This window comes from Nyctereutes procyonoides, unplaced genomic scaffold (genome assembly GCF_905146905.1).
Source record: "Nyctereutes procyonoides isolate TBG_1078 unplaced genomic scaffold, NYPRO_anot_genome, whole genome shotgun sequence".
NCBI classification, from domain to species: domain Eukaryota; kingdom Metazoa; phylum Chordata; class Mammalia; order Carnivora; family Canidae; genus Nyctereutes; species Nyctereutes procyonoides.
Window position 1 is genome coordinate 39,080,001 of NW_026575125.1, and position 17,578 is coordinate 39,097,578.

Sequence of the window (17,578 nt, forward strand, 5' to 3'; positions counted from 1 at the left end):
CTTTTAACTCTTAAAATAATTTTGCCTTTTTACAGATACTTGGTTATATATATATGTATGTGTGTGTGTTTTATATACACATGTACATATGTATGTATATGTGTGTGTACAGACACACACATATGTAAGTGGCTAGATATATCAAAACACTATAGATCCAGGGTTGCTTGGATTATTTCGGTAACTGTAGGCCTTGGTTTATTAATAAAGAGACCAAAAATGCTCTGATAAATTACAGATACAAATCCTTAGAAGTCAAGATGGCAAATGATAGGCATCAGATTTATCATTTCTGTTTTATTGGTGGTGTCCTGTGTTGGGCAGGAATCCAGAACTTAGAAGAGGAAGGTGACTTAGGTGCAAAAGACTTGATGTCTCTGGTCTAGGAGCTTCATAACTGAAGATAATTAAAGTGTAGATTGGTTTACTCACAGAGTACTTCTTCATTTATCTACAAAATGATATGGGTAAATTTGAAACAAGTTCAAGCCAATATTTTAAAGAATTGGGCAATGACTGTTTCCTACTCCACTTCGCTTGGGGAAAGTTTCAAAACGGGAGAAAAGGATTTAAAATGGTACAATATTTTCTTTCTTCAATGTCTTTCTCCACTTTGCGTTGTTCTATTACAGTTTCATTACCCTGGCTTTGAAGTATTATAAACATTGTTGAATACTTACATGTCCAGAAGATAAAGTCTTTCCGTTATGCACAGTTCTGTCCTTTGCATTAAGACTAATAAGTGAATTTTCAGTGCAAAAACCTTATGTAGTCACTGTATGGACAACCACCTACATCAGTTCCTTCAGGGAAATTCCTGTTTCAGATTTGACCTCCAAAAATCAGGGAGTCAGTATTTGCACTATAATAAAAAACTGCTAGATACAGTTTGATTACATGGTTTATTCTGACTGCCCTCTTATTTCCACATATATAGTTACTTTTTAAAGTATTGGTTATTTTTAATCTGAATCTTGTTTGGTTTATCTTAGAATTATCGTAGCCAGTGCTATACATCAGAAGGCGATTACAGTGCCTTTGCTGCTTTTATGGTTTAAAATTGCAATTGTGACATTTGGTGGTTGAATCAATATCTGCTCCCTTAGTCATGTCTCACCTTTTTTCCCCCCACCTTTTTCTTTCCTATTTTAAAATAAAAGCAGCTGAATTTTTCATTATTATACTTTCCCATTTCCCTTTTTCTTTTGTTACAGAACTATAGAAATGATGGAGGCAGAATTCTGTTAATCTATCAAACCCTGTTTTCCAGTTTCATCTCTCAATGTCCAGAATGTTGTAGAAGCTTAAGCTTGAGGGCCACATTTAATTAGCACGAGATGCTCTTTTATGGCACAATTTTAATGCATGGTCCATATCTTTCAATTCCTTAAAATATTAATCATTTACTATATAGTACATTCATCTCCTGCTCTGGAAAACAAATTTTATTTATTTGGAGTCATATTTTGTTTAGATTCCAAAATTAAAAAGTGGCAGATAAACAATTCAGCATGAAAACTAATTATTTACATGTATAAGTGAATGTTTATTTTACATTGATTTAATGATAATACTCGAATTGTTGATTTACCAGTGTCAACCACCCACCTAATTTCTACTTTCATAGAGTTTATAAATTAGTACTGATTTTATACCTAAATTTATTTTTTTATTTTTATTTTTTTTAAGATTTATTTATTTATTCATGAGAGGCAGAGGCATAGGCAGGGGAAAAGCAGGCTCCTCGCCTGATGTAGGACTCAATCCCGGATCCTGGGATCACGACCTGAGCCAAAGGCAGGCGCCTAACCGCTGAGCCACCCAGGCGTGTCCCATGTTTTTATACCTAAATTTAAAAACTTAAATGCCTGTCTTTAAATGTACGGGACACTCATGCTTTGTTGAGAGATATTGTGGTAGAATTTTCATTTATTTGACCTTTAACCTTAATTGTTAGTTGAACTTAAATTTTAACTTTAATAACTATTTCACACAGTTTTTTTAAATAATGGATTACTTTAAACTTAATTCATTCCTTTGAGACCTGCCGTGAACTCTTTTATTTTACTTGGAGTTATAGTTAAAGAAATTAAGAAAGTGACATCCGTGATTCTGTCTAGTGTAACATCTCAAAGATTTGTAGCAGTGGAATTTCAAGCCTTAGTTTTCATTGATGCCAACCAAAACAGGCTGATTTGTAAGGTTTTTTTTTTTTCCTCAGGTTGGCAAAAACATAGCAAGATAAGGGAAATTAATTTTGTTTCAACCTATATTCTATCATTTATGATGAAAAATTTTTTTTATGATGAAAAATTTTTAATTACTTCTTCAGTAAGTAAAATTACTGTTTAACTCCCATAATTACAATTTTCAAATTCTTAACTGAAATTTTAGTGTTTTAGGAGTTCTTGCTATTTTAATGCATTGATTATTTTTGAACTTGTAATAATTGGGTGAAGTTAACCTGGAATGAACTGAAAGCATAAAATTATATCACTAGTGATTTTCTGATTTGGGTATACACTTTAAGAACTAGTAAAAAAAAATTTTAACAGTAAAATAGAGTTTGGAAATAAGTCTGCCATATTTGAAGTATTTATAACTTAAACATGATACTTTAACCCATTAAAGGGAAGAAACCCCAACTACTAGTAAGTAATAATTAATCAGAATACTATAGGAGTTATATGCCTCATTAAAAATACAAGTATAATTTCCATAAAATTTAGTAGATTGAAGTCTTGCTGAATTTTATTAGTCAAGGAGTTACACGAAAAATTCTTTACAGATTTGAGAGGAAAAAAAGGTACAGATATTTTCAGGTTTGAGAATTATCACAAAGGTACTGTGGTTATAATTGCTGAGATAAGACATAGGAAGAAAGATATACTCAATTTTTACTGTTATCTATCTACACCTTTCTGGTCAGGTTATTGTTTTAATGTTTAATGGAAAGAATCTGATGGTAGAAGATGGTGGAGAGAAAATTGGAGTTCATTGTTTGTTCTTCAGGTGGAGAAAATAAATTGGAAAGTTATGAGCAAAATAAGGAATGTCATCATTAATTCATGTGTTGTATTTTTTTCTATTACTTAAGTGGAAATAGAGGAACGAAGCGAAATATTTGCTGAAGTTAATAATTGTTCTTAGTTTTTTTCTGATAGATCCAAATCTCCTGGATTCGTGCAACTGCCCAGTAACTTAATTAGGACTTAATTCAGGACTTTTTTTTTTTTCTGTTTTCTAAATAAATGTACAGCTGATTTATTCTTCCTTCTTCTTTTTTTAAGGAATCTAGGTAAAAATGGCTTATCTAACAGTAGCATTTTATTGGATAAATGTCCGCCTCCAAGACCACCATCTTCACCATACCCTCCCTTGCCAAAGGACAAGTTGAATCCACCTACACCTAGTATTTATGTGAGTCTGAATTGACTGAGTAGAAATGAATCAAGCCAGTGTTTGCACCTACCTGTCTTTCATAAGATCTTGCTTTAAATTAATATGGATGTCCTTTAGAAAACATTAAAACTATTCACAGTAGCTTTAATGTTTTGGGGGATAAAAAGATGTATTCAAAAAGACTTCATAATAGCATTTAAAACATGCCTCCTCAGTTATTAACCATTATCACATTAGGGCAGTGAGAAATACTTCTTATTGACCCTAATTGTGAACAGTTTTAGTCAAAAACCACCCGAAGGTGTAACTTAGGCTGGGTTTTAAACCTGCATTCTACTAGTTGTATAGACCTTAACATTCCCTTAACATTCATTCTGCTTTATGCATCTATAAAAATATACATTTTAATTACATTCAAAAAAGGCATTTGAGTACATCAAATGTGATAATAGGGATCTCATTTTTTTAAAAGAAACTTAAAAGATTATTTAAAACTGGATGTTTTATTGTAAGGACATTTAGACATCTGAAGTAGGAAGTTGATAAAAGTTCAGTCAGCAATTCTCTTATGTTTCTCCCAAGTAGGTCCTCCTAATAACCCATTTCCTTCCAGCCTCCCAGTTCTACCCCAGATGAAAAAAAATTTAAACTGTAAAGTTTATTTTTGGAGATTTGTCCCTATTTTTGCCCTCTAGAGGCCAAATGTTGTCATATTAATCCTTCCTCCAACCAATATTTATTGATTCTTCAGTATGTAAGAGAATCACTGGGATAAATGTGTAATAAAACTTTTAAACTGGAGTCTGAGAAAGGAAAATGCAAGATTAAGATTTATGTCTTACGGGTCGTCTTCAGCCTGCTTCACTTTAGTAATATTTCTAAAAAGCACTTTGATCTTTTATGGCTTTATCTTCTCTTTCTGTGATGAAAAAGCCCACATAACAAAATTTAGCATCTTAACCATTTTTAGGTATATAGTTCAGTAGTATTAAGTAATCTCATTGTTACAAAACACTTCTCCAGAACCTTTTCATCTTGGGAATCTGAAATTCTATGCTCATTAAATAGCCACTCCCTTTTCCCTGGTCTCCCCAGCCCCTGGTAACTACCACTTTATATTTCTGTAAGTTGACTAGTTTAGATACTTCATATAAGTAAAATTATACACAGTTTTTTATGTTGTGACTGCCTTATTTTCACCAAACATAGTGTCTTCAAGGTTCATCCACATTGGTAGCATATGGTAGGATTTTCTTCCCTTTTAAAATTGAGTATTTAAATCACTTTGATTTTGAAGTTTCAATTTTATTTCTTCCCACATATTTGTTCAAGATACAGTGGACAAGAGGAATGTATGTGGTTACTATCTAATTACAGTTGGGATCAAAAGACATAGTGATAAAATGCTGTAAAATATAAAACAAATTATGGGGTACATTGTTGAAATTGCAATAAATAATGAATATGAATTTGGCATAATATTTAAATGTCTGTTTTCCAGAGATCTAACCATATGTTTTAATTTTGCAGTTGGAAAATAAACGTGATGCTTTCTTTCCTCCATTACACCAATTTTGTACAAATCCAAACAACCCCGTTACGGTAATACGTGGCCTTGCTGGAGCTCTTAAGTTGGGTAAGCTTTAAATAAGAAAAAGGAGAAGTTTTTTATTTCCTTTGATATCTCTGACTTTTAAAGCACTGGCAAAAACTTATTTCTATTAAGTTTTTCAGTTTTTATAGTTTCATCTTAATATTTTCTGGCTATGAGAAAGAGAGGGGGGGCGGAAAGATTGTATATCACTTCTTTAATCCATAATGTGAAGATATAATGACACTTTTCCTGGCGATTTACTGGTGGTTTTTAAATTTAGTTTTTATTTTGGTATAATTATATAATTATAATTGTGATTTAGGTTATTTAATGAAATAATTTTTGATATAAAATGTAGATAAAATTCAGTGCTACTAATAAGTACTGTAGTTCCTGGCACCTGAAGATATTAAGTAGGTGAAACTTCATTGTCTGGCCCCTTGATTCTACCTTTGTCAATGGCTTGATGTTAAGCCCGGGACTTCATTGTGTGGTGTGTGTAAGCCTGGCATGAAGCTGAGGGTGTGCAGAGGCCCTGGTTGGTTTTTAGAGGAACTGGATAGAATGACATAAAACATTTTCCTTTTTTCTTAATAAAAACACTTTTAATGTATTATTCCAAATAGAATTTTCATTTGTTAACTACATTTATCTATTTATGAAGACCTGGGACTTTTCTCTACCAAAACTTTGGTGGAGGCTAACAATGAACATATGGTGGAAGTGAGGACACAGTTGTTGCAACCAGCAGATGAAAACTGGGATCCTACTGGAACAAAGAAAATCTGGCATTGTGAAAGTAATCGATCTCATACTACAATTGCTAAATATGCACAGTACCAGGCCTCCTCCTTTCAGGAATCGTTGAGGGTAAGTGTTTACTCCTTGAACATTATTTTATTTTGAAAAATATGTTACTGTTTTATGTTCTTTTATTTTGAAAGGGCGCGTTTCTTTTGTTAGCATCTCATAGTTACATGAAATACTGTGTAAGTGCTGTGCAGTTCTCTCTTAGTAAAGTCTAAGCAACCCTATGGGTTGATAAAGTAAATATTGTTATTGTCTAGTGAGATGTCTTCCTCATCCCTGGGATGTTTCTGTTTAAAGCAGGCTTTCTCAATCTTGGCATTATTACCATTTTGAGTTGGATAATACTTTGTTGTGGGAAGTTGTCCAGTGTATTGTAGCATGTTTGGTAGCATCCCTGACTTCTTTCTACACCTAGAGCACACCCCTTACCTTCTACCCCAGTTGTAATAGTTAAAATGGTCTCCAGACATGCCAAATATCCCTTGGGAGGGTAAAATTGCCTCTGACTGAGAGCCACTGATAACAGAGAATAAAGTAAGTCTCAAGGTTGCTTTATGCTTGCAAAATTCCTAGTTTTGTGCTTTCCCATTTTTCTCCTCTACTAGGTTAGTATTATCTGGTAACTCCTCCAGGAAGCATTAGTGTTGCTCTTACTGGCCTCAATCTGAAAGAGAAAACTGAAAGAGAGGCATAAATCATTTCAAAATATATGGAAAATTTAAAAACAAAATGGATAAAATAACCAGAGGATTATTATTAAAAGACTCAGGCATTTCAGCAGTGAATCATAACTAAAATCCTTTAGCATTATAATGAGAACTTTGTGAAATCTCCCACAAAGTGAACATAAAATATCCACAAAAAAATGGGTTTATTAAATGTATTATTCAAATACTTGTCTATATTACTAAGTTGTTTTGTACATATCCTACAGCTGAAACTTGATATGTGCCTGGAAGTCTTTAATTTGTAATTCATTAGATTTGCTTATCTGTTTAAAATTCTGCCCTGAGTTCACATTTTCAGTGAAGGCAACATTTGTACCTACGAATGGTATATTTGTATTTCTTTCTTAGTACCATTCCCTATATCCTACAAAGAAATTCCTCTAATCAGAATTGTCTTGCAGCTTTAATGAGTTGCAATGAATTCATTGTCCGAATAAATCTGTAGTTCAAACTTTTGAGATACTTCAACTGTGAGGTAGTATTATTTTCAGAGTAGGATAAATAATCAAGGTTCAGGGACCACCAAAGGAAAATTTGGAGGAGGAGTTTTATTTTTTTTAAGATTTTATTTATGAGAGAGAGAGAGAGAGAGAGAGAGAGAAAGAGAGAGGCGGAGACACAGGCAGAGGGAGAAGCAGGTTCCATGCAGGGAGCCTGATGTGGGACTCAATCCCGGATCCCGGGATCACACCCTGAGCCAAAGGCAGATGCTCAACTGCTGAGCCACCCAGGTGTCCCAGGAGGAGGAGTTTTAAAGCAAAGATCATAAGGGGCAGAATATTTATATGGTAGAAGATACATAACCAAAGAAAAGATGCCATTATGTGTGCTGTGGAGGCACACAAATAGTAGGACAGTATAAGAGATACTGTGTCTGTGGCCCCCAGATTGTAAAATAATAATAATCTTTGCGTTGAAAAGCACCTATGTTTATGCAGCACTTATTTTCCTTATGTTCTAAGTGTATTACCATTCGTGTATAATTCATTGTGGAAAAAGAGATTTAACCCAGGGAAGACTTCTTCCCTTATGGACAAATGTCCATAATCAAGAATAGAGAACATCTTACTTTCTACCCTTATACATATATAGCTACATACACATGCACAGGCCTCTACTAGTTTAGAAAATTTGTAATCAAGATGGATACTTCTTAGGCCTTTCAATTAAAAAAAAAATTGGAGCAAGAATGAGAATCTATAAGTTTTTCCCTTTATAGAAGAATGTTACTAAGAAGGAAGATAACTTTGTGACTAAGGAGGTTGGATACCCTGCCAGTGAGTGGTGAGCATTGACTTTCCTTGGTTTTTTATTTAATGTGTGGTCTTTGAAGAAATTTTCATGTGAAAGAGGCCTATAGATACTTAGTTTCCAAGCATAGATAATACCAGCAATCTAGGTATGAACTTTGCAGTTGCATGTTGGAAAGGATAGCTGGTTATGGGATACTAAGCTAGAATGTGTTTGGCTTAATCTATAGGAAGAAAATGAGAAAAGAAGTCACCATAAAGATCACTCAGATAGTGAATCTACATCTTCAGATAAGTAAGTCATTTTTAATATCCACTTAGTATTTCTCTTTAAAAGGCATGTTTCTAATATTGTATCTCTTTTTTAAAGTTCTGGGAGAAGGAGGAAAGGACCCTTTAAAACCATAAAGTTTGGGACCAACATTGACCTGTCTGATGACAAAAAGTAAGTCTTTATAGTAGTATTTCTGTGACCTGATGCAAAGAGGTTTCCTCTACAAAGATTGAGAATTGTCTACAATTTCCTCCTCTCTTTCCTTGTCATTTTTCTAAATTGATACACAAGTTTTAGATAAATTATTTTTTCTAGGTTTTACAAGGAATTGATTTTCTTTAACTTAAAACTCTTGTACAGGTTTTCTTCATGACCCTGACTATAGGCTAAGTACACAATCATAAAGTTACATTTTATGATTAATGTATAATAATTTTATAAAACAGAATTATACAACAATTATAAAAATAAGTCCGGTTTTCATGTACTCAGTATTTTTTATTTGTTCTTAAACTCAATAATTTTTATGCTTTTCGTTAGGAAGTTTTCTTCGGAAAAATTGAAAAAATTAGCTATTGCATTTTTTCCTGTGAAGTATAATATTTATAGATTTCATTGGTTTTCTGATTGGGACACAAAGTTTTTGAAGAAGTGGCTAACTTCTACAAATATTTGTGGCAAGATTTCACTCCTGATCTGTTATTTTATTGCAGATGGAAGTTGCAGCTACATGAGCTGACTAAACTTCCTGCTTTTGTGCGTGTCGTATCAGCAGGAAATCTTCTAAGCCACGTTGGTCATACCATACTGGGCATGAACACAGTTCAACTGTACATGAAAGTTCCAGGAAGCAGAACACCAGGTAACTTGTATGAACTAACGTATCTTCTACAGTTGAAAAACAGAATCAAAATGTGAAACATGCAAAAGACGACCATATTCTTTTCATTTATAGTGAATGAAACTGAAAGGATTGCTCCTATTATAAGGTTTTTACTTGTATTATTAAGATTTTTCCTTTTTATATTCTCTTTTTTTAGTAGAATAGTCCTGAAACAATAGCAATTTAATCTGGAAAGGGGTCATTGGAACACTCCTGGGAAAGTCCTTGTGGCTTACAAACTGTTGCTGATCCCATCTCCTGCAGAGTGATAGGATATAGTTTTCTTTAAACTTTTCCCCCCCCGCCATAGTCTCACTAGGAAATATATGCTATGCCTTTGTTGCACACACGTGTATATAAGAACAGTTTCATAGAATAATATATTTCTTAGTCTATTCCATTCTATTTCATTTAAATAAGGAAGTCAAAGTTGTAATCCTCTAATTGGGTTGCAATATACAGTTCACACAAAGCACTTGATGTGGAGACATTACTAGAGGCCTCCTGGTATCTGGACTTTCTGCCAACTGTGTTTGTCACATTTGGCAAGTCACATTTCCTTCTCTGGATCTTTTTCTTCATTTTTAAAATGAATTACATTGATTTTAAACTTAAAATTCTGTCCAACACTAATATATACCACCTTCTTTGGGTTTCCTTGGATTGACATGAAATTCTGGAGTGATGTTCAAAATATTTAACAATAAGGCAGATACTGGTGATAACAAGTTCACTTATTTACCAATGCCTATAGGCTCCATATCATCATCAAATGTTTCTATTTGCTACTTGAAGCAGCCAGTAGTTTGAAAACCAGATTGCTTTCTTCTTTGTCACCTGCTTATTGAATTATAACTACAAAGTTGTTTTAAAATAGGCCTTTGCTTGCTTCTGGGTAATGTAGGCCAGTGGATTCCAAGTCCTGACTGCTCATTAGAATCTCTTAGAAATAAATAGTTGATTAATCTCTGGAGATTGGGATCTAGGCACAGTATTAAAAAACAAAAAAAAGTTTCCCAGAGAATTCTATTGTACAGCCAGGATTAGAGCCATTAGGTTGTAGTAGTTTTTATCCTTGGGCCATTGGAAGCCCAATTCTGTGATATTTTATCCATAGTTGGGTAAAGGGGAAACCGTTCTGGAATAAAAGGCAGAAGAGCTATATGCTCCCCACTTTGCCATTTAGATACAGATGTAAATACTAGGCAAGTTTTTGAACTCTCTAGAGTTGTTTTGTTTTAAGATTTATTTATTTTAGAGAGAGCACCAGCAGGAGGGTCAGAGGGAGAGAGAGACAGAATCTCAAGCAGACTGCAAGGAGCATGGAGCCCAACATGAAGCTTGATCTCACAACCCTGAGATCAGGACCTGACCAAAACTAGGGGTCGGATGTTTAACCGACTGCACCACCCCGGCGCCCCAAGAGTTTGTTTTTCTTATGTATGTAGTATTGGATTGGTTCTTTTAAGATTCATTTCAGTTGAAAGCTTCTCCAGTTTGAATTATTTTATGTAAATAATATCCTCAACTCAAAGGAATACAGTTTTTCATTACAAATTGGGAAAAGCAAACTTGGTAGATTACCTCTTGTCACTTGTGTCTGAGCTGTTTTAGGTTTTTTGTTGGTTTATATATAAGGCATTAGTTTTTCAGAAGTATCCTGTGGAACATTGAAGAAGTCTCTGAGGAATTCACTTAGGGTAGTGCTGTCTAACAGAAATATAATGCAAGTCATATATATGATTTAAAATTGTATAGTAGTCATCTCAGTGTAAAACAAAATAAGTGAAAATAATTTTAATCTGATATATCCAAATCTTATTTCAACATGTAATCGATGTTAAAGGATTTTTCAAGTTTTTTTTATATTAACTCTTTGAAATCCAGTGTGTACTTTATAGTTTCTGCACATCTCAGTTCATTTAAACCCCATTTCAAGTGGTTAACGTATTAGACAACTTAGTCTTAGAAGAAATGGATAATGTAATTAGTTCAGTTCAATTTTTTGAAAATTATTTTGAATACTTTTTTATGGGGCAAACACTTTGTTCCTGGAGTTACATAGGTAAATGTAAGTGTTACCTGTTTCGTGGACTTTATGATCAGTCATGTATGTTCTAAACTAGAGATGGTCTCAGCTTCTACCCCCAAAACGGTTTGAATTTTATGGTGAGATTTCAGCATCTCTAATTATAATTAGTGCTAAATTTTATTTTGGAATCCACACCATGGGCAATTCCAACCATTTACCCATGGTAAGAGATAGTTTGTAAGTCTTAAGAGTACCATATTCATATTGTATTATCATATGTAAAAAACACATGGTGTGGTGAGAGCAGCTATATTTTTCTTTATTGAGGTAAAAATCACACAACAAAACTAATCCTTTTAAAGTGTGCAGTTCAGTTTCATTTAGTGTATATTCACTGTGCTGTATAGCCATCACGTCTATGTAGTTCCAAGAGATTTTCATGTGTCCGAAAGGAAACCTCGTACCCATTAAGCATTAACTTTCCATTTCCCCTTCCTTCCACCCCTAGCAACCAGTAGTCTGCTTTCTGACTCTGTGGAATTCCCTGTTTTGGATGTTTCATATAAATGGAATCCTATATTCTCTTTTCTGTCTGGCTTTTTTCACTTAGCATGTTTTTGAGGTTTATCTGTATCATATTAATGGTTCAGTCCTTTTTATGGCCAAATATTCCATTGTGTGGCTTTAGAACATTTTATCTGTTCATCAGTTGATGGACATTTGGGGTGATTCCACTTTTTAGCTGTTGTGAATAGTGTTTCTGTGAACATTCAGTTGCAAGTATCTGTCTGAATCCCTCTTTCCAGTTCTTTTGGTTGTATACCTAGGATTCAAATTGCTGGGTCATATGGTGATTCTGTGTTTAATGTTTTGAGGAGCTACCAAACTGTTTTCCACAGTAGCTGTACCATTTTACATTCATGCCAGCAATATGTGAAAGTTCCAATTTTTCCACATCCTCACCAACACTGATTAATTTCTGGTTCTTTCTTATTATGGCCAACCCAGTGGATGTGGAGTTGTTTTTCTTTGTGGTTTGGATTTTCATGTGGTTGCTGGCCATTTGTATTATCCACTTTGAAAAAATGTCCGTTCAAGTCCTTTGCCCATTTTTTAATTCAGTCTTTGTCCTTTTGCTGTTGAGTAGTAGGAGTTATATTTTGCATATTAACCCCTTATCAGATATATGATTTGCAGATATTCCTCCTGTCCTCTAAGTTGTTATTTCATTCTCTTGATAGTGTTCTTTGATGCACAAAAGTTTTTAATTTTGTTGAAGTTCAGTTTATCCATTTTTTGTTTGGTGGCTCGTGCTTTCTGTCTCATTTTAAGAAACCACTGCTGAATCCAATGTTGTAAAGTTTCACCCCTATTTTTCTTCTTAGATTTTTATAGTTCTAGCTCTTGTATTTAGATGTTTGGTCCATATTGTTAATTTTTATATGTGGTTTTATATGAGCTTAGGGTCCACATTATGCTTTTATATATGACTGTCCAGTTGTCCCAACACTATTTGTTGGAAAGACTCTTCTTTCCTCTATAGGAGGGTCTTAGCACCCTTGTTGAAAATCAGTTAACCACAGATGTATGGATTCATTTATGAAATCTTGATGCTCTTTCCTTGATTTACATCTGTATGCCATTACCACACTGGTTTTGATTGCTGTAGCTTTGAGGTAAGTTTCAAAATTGGAAAGTATGAATCTTCCAACTTATGTTTAAACCTTTAGTCTAGTTCTTTCCTCTTCATCATAGGGCTGTGAATTACTGTCACTGTTTTCAATTCAGCCTGAAAATTCAGCCTCTAACATTTTCTTATATGGCAGATTGGCTAGTGACAAACTCCTTCAGCTTTTATTTATCTGAGAATGTCTTTAATTTCTTCTTTATTTTTGAAGAATAGTTTTGCTAGGTATGGAATTCTCAATTTTTTTTCTTTGAGTTTTTCCTACTTTGGAGTTTCTAGCTTCTTCAATGTATAGATAAATATCTTCTGTCAAATTTGGGAAGTTTTTGAACATAATTTCTTCATATATTCTTCCTGTCCCTTCTCCTTTTTTCTGGGACTCCCACAATGCATATGTTAGTGTATTTGATGGTCCCTTAGGCTCTGTTGACTTTTCTTCATTCTATTTTCTTTCTTCTCAGAATGGTTAGTTTCATTTGACCTATCTACAAGTTTGTGGATTCTTGATTTACCCTGCTCAAATCTGCAGTTTGAAATCCACTAGTGAATTTTTAATTTCAGTTACACTTTTCAGCTTCAAAATTTTATTTATTATAATTCTGTCACTTTATTATTAATCTCTATTGAGACATCATTCTCCTTGTTCCCTGTGGTTCTTATTTATGATTTCTTTTAGCTCTTAAAGTATATTTAAGACAGTTGATTTAAAGAGTTTGGGTATTAATTCCAATGGCTGTGCTTTCGGAGGAATAGTTTGTTTTTTTTTAATTATTTCTTCTTCCTTTTTTTCCTGTGACTGAGCTGTACATTCTTGTTTATTTGCAAGCCTTATAATTTTTTGTAACAGCAAACTGAGAGTTACCCTCCCTGAAAAAAGACTATTTTCTGTCAGACATGTCCCTGAAGCCTCTATTCCTTCAGCCTAGTACAGTGCTAATATTTTGATATGTTGAATGTTATCATGTGGCAGTTATAAATATCAGATTCTCCCTCTCCAGGGTTTGTTCTTGCTTGTTGCAGGCTACAGTTGTCTGTTTAGTGATTTTTGTCTACAGTATTTTCACAAAGACTATATCCTTTGGCATGTGTGGATACTGAAATCTCTGTTCCATTATCTCAGCAGTTAGCCAGTGACCTGACAGAGATTCCTTCAATGCTTTGTGCCAAAAAAAGAAAAGAATAGAAAAAATGAACAGAAAGAAAAGAAAAAAATAATTCTCCAGGCCTTTGCAGATGGCCTCTGTTTTGAGTCACTCCTTCTACACTGAGGCATGCTGCTTGCAATTGTACTTTTAGCCTTTACCACCTTGCTTGCACTGAGCCTAAAGATTAGCAAGAAGTTAAAATTTTTCTGAGCATTTACCCTGCTCTGGGTATGCATGTGGCTTTCTAAATTCTCTAGTATTCACGGGAACTTTTCAAAGTCCTTATTCTCTCCCCACATCTCACTCCCCAGCTCTTCTTTCCAGGCCTTTGGTGTGTCTGTTGTTTGCCCCAACTCTTTGTTTTTGCCCCTGGGAGCTTCAGCTTCTTCATTGGTCTTTCAGTGTTTGGGGGAAACCTTCTTCACTGAACCACTTGCCCTAAATAGAGTGAAGCTTTTGGACAAACTGCAGTCAGGTCGAAACAAAAACATAATTCTTTGGGAAAAAGACCCACGTTGCTCCCTCCAGAGCCAGGGACACTCACACTAGGAACACAAGACTACCATATTGTCCACTGCCACACTAGTGATGTGGTTGGGGATAAGGTAAGTTAAAGTAACATGAAAGTCTCCTACTGTGTTCTAAGTTCATTCTGGTCAAGCATTCACTTGCTATAAACCTTTGACTGTTGCCCAGAGTTTTGGTAAGGTTGCCTCTGGCAGTTTTTACTAGGTTTATTTATTTTTTTTTTAGTGTTTCCGAAGAGTTCTCCAGAGTTCCCTGCTCCATCATTTTTGTTGACAATACTACCACAGCTACATTTGAAAACCAGATTTCTTGCCTCTTTACTGATGTCCCAATACAGTGCATGAGAAATAGGATTAGTTCACAAAGAAGTGGTAATGTTATCAATAAATAGCTAATACTTATTATTTACCATGGATTTGGGAGTATTCAAAGCAGTCATTATTTCATGGATCTTCACACAACCCACTGATTTATGGGAGTTGTTATTTTCTAATCTTCTGTATAAGGAGACTGAGGTAGAAAGGTTTAGCAGCTTGCCCAGGTTCACATAAGCTTAGAAGCCTGGCTCTGGAACCTAAGCTTTTACTCATGGTGTAGACTACCTGCTGCAGTAAGTTAGGAGCTGACCAAACTCTGCTCTAGAACTAGATACAGAACTAATGACAAACGGCTGAATACCACCAGAACATCCTGTGTTGAACATTTCCGAGGTCTTTAAGACACATTTTTCTATAGAACTTACAGTATGCTGATTACTATTTTTCTTTTCTCATTTCAGGTCATCAAGAAAATAACAACTTCTGTTCAGTTAATATAAATATTGGTCCAGGTGACTGTGAATGGTTTGTTGTCCCTGAAGGTTACTGGGGTGTTCTGAATGACTTCTGTGAAAAGTAGGTTTCCAAATTAAATTTTCTTTAAATGTAATTATTCAAAAACAATCCTTGTAAAGGACAGTTTACCATAAGCTGGATATCCTAATGTATATTACCAGTTTTCACTTACCATTCAGCAAAAAATTCATTTAAATTGATTTGATTCCAAACCTATTCCTTTGCATTGCTGAGAATACTTGAGAAAGATGCCTCAAAACCACTCCAGTAGTAACAGTCTTGAATTTAGAAAATAGGAAGGTTGAGTTGTTTATTAGGTTAATTGAACAATTGATGCATAAATACTTGCTCATGTGGGAGATCTATATTTCATGAAAAATTATTTTACTATAAATGGTTTTAAAAGTGGATGGTTATAGAAGGAATTCTATAATTGAGCAGATTCATAGATTAATAACTCAAGTTTGAACATACTGCTTTTTGCTCTATCACCATGATATAAATTCTTTTTAAAACTACATTGTCAACTATTCCTATAAAAGAATTTTACAAAATCTAGGCAACTGCTTCAGATTTTGTTTTCTATAATTGAGGGAACTCACCTAGTAGAAGTATCCTTTCCTTAATGTCCTAGACATAGCCTTTCCTTCTTTCTTTACCTTGTATTAAAGGGTACCTCGAAATTACTTTCATTGGTTTAAACTTAATTATTTGTCTAAATGGAAACTTTCTCTGCTTTTTTTTTTTGAAAGCACTCCATTATGTAATAAGCACCTGATATTTTTAGCTAGTAATAACATTGGAAAATTATGGTTAAAAACATAAATTATACATGTATTTGGTGTTATTCTCCCCACCCCAAGAAGGTAAAGGGGGAACCACCAGAAACATTTATATTATGAGAGGCCCTGAAAACAGATTATACACATATTCCACTTACTTAGAATTTTTCCAATCTTGGCTGTAAATGTCCTGGTTTGCTAACAAGTGTAAATATAGTTACCAAAAAAAACCCCACACTAATCCAAAATTTCCTTATATACAAACAAAAAATAATTACCTTTTATTGTTTTTACTATTTAACACACAGATTTCCTTTCATATAAGAAAGCCAAAGATATGAAATTATAAAGTTTCAAATGCTCTGATGAAATAACCTGATCTACCTTAATCTGTTCTTTCATGGATCAGCAGTCTGGTAGTAGCAGAGAAAGAGCAGTGTCATGTAGGCAATCTCCACTGTGCTACAGAAAGATTTTTAGGTCTTAAACTTTGAGATAGTAGTATATTATTACAGCTATAGTACACTGATCCTTGTTCATTATTTCTGAGTAGAGATTGGCTATCTTTGGGATTTAGTTTTTTTTTTCCTGTCTAAATGGGGAAGTAGCCTGGGAACAAAGATAATTAGAAGAGGCAGATGATGTCTAAAAAGTATGAATTTGGGGATAATAAAAATACCAAAGTTAGTATGAAAGGTTAGGTAAATTTAAGCTACAGAAAAGCACTTGCTACTTCAGCATTTCAGTGTAATTTTGTTTCACATAAGGAATGTTGCTTTTGATACTGACTGATACTGATCCTGTCTGTAGTTTTTGTTAGGACTTTAAACAATATCTGTCTTGAAATAACCATTCACTTGAATATATGATAAAAAGAATGGGTAACTTTTTTGAATTAGCTTTTTTTTTTTTTTAACTTAGTTGATTATTTGGTGGTCTTGCTTACTTGATTGCTTGCTTTTGGAGAGAAAGTTTTCTCCAATTTTATGATGGCAATACATCGGTGAAGTAGGGATAGGGTTTGTGTTTGTAACCGTATTTTGCTTCATAGGGAAGTTTTTCTGGACTGTATCTACTGAGCCTCATCACAGATAATAAGCCAAGGCCAGAAGACTGCCAGGTTACCATTGGCAGTCTTCTAGCCTTGCAGTTTTTTAGGGAAAAAAGTTGAGCCAGAGATTCCATCTACATCAGAGGTTGATGAAATTTTTCCATAAAGGGCCAGATAATAAATATTTTAGGCTTTGCAGGTTGTATAGTCTCTTTCACAACTGTGTCACTGAAGTACATAAGCAATCATATATAATAATATATAAATGAATGGGCAGGGTATGTTCTAATAAAATCTTTATTTACAAAAATAGGCAGGCTAGATTTGGCCCATGAGCCATAGATGGCCAGCCCTTGATCTAGATAAAAAAATTAAATTTAAACTGATGAGAGTAATTTCAGGGTACACTTTATTGTATCCTTTGGCACAGGACAGAAATAAAGACTATTTCTTAGATCTTAAGGAGAGGAACATTTCCATTCTGCAAGTTCTTCCTTCACCAAAATGTAGCTAACTGAATTTTATAAACATCTCTTGTAGGAAAAGTTGCTGTGGAGTTTAAGAAATATTTTATATTGT

At 34.0% G+C, this 17,578-nt stretch overlaps 1 protein-coding gene across 5 annotated transcripts in view; it reads left to right on the forward strand.

Annotated features, from left to right (window-relative positions):
- KDM6A (lysine demethylase 6A) overlaps nt 1-17,578 on the forward strand; it is a 213,745-nt gene that overhangs the window by 172,888 nt on the left and 23,279 nt on the right. For all 5 annotated transcript variants that reach the window (XM_055337661.1, XM_055337662.1, XM_055337665.1 and 2 more), the window contains 7 exons: nt 3,291-3,420; nt 4,933-5,038; nt 5,661-5,866; nt 8,015-8,079; nt 8,155-8,229; nt 8,772-8,920; nt 15,112-15,226. In XM_055337661.1, the coding sequence (XP_055193636.1) occupies nt 3,291-3,420; nt 4,933-5,038; nt 5,661-5,866; nt 8,015-8,079; nt 8,155-8,229; nt 8,772-8,920; nt 15,112-15,226 (846 nt within the window). The remainder of the gene's footprint in view (nt 1-3,290; nt 3,421-4,932; nt 5,039-5,660; nt 5,867-8,014; nt 8,080-8,154; nt 8,230-8,771; nt 8,921-15,111; nt 15,227-17,578) is intronic.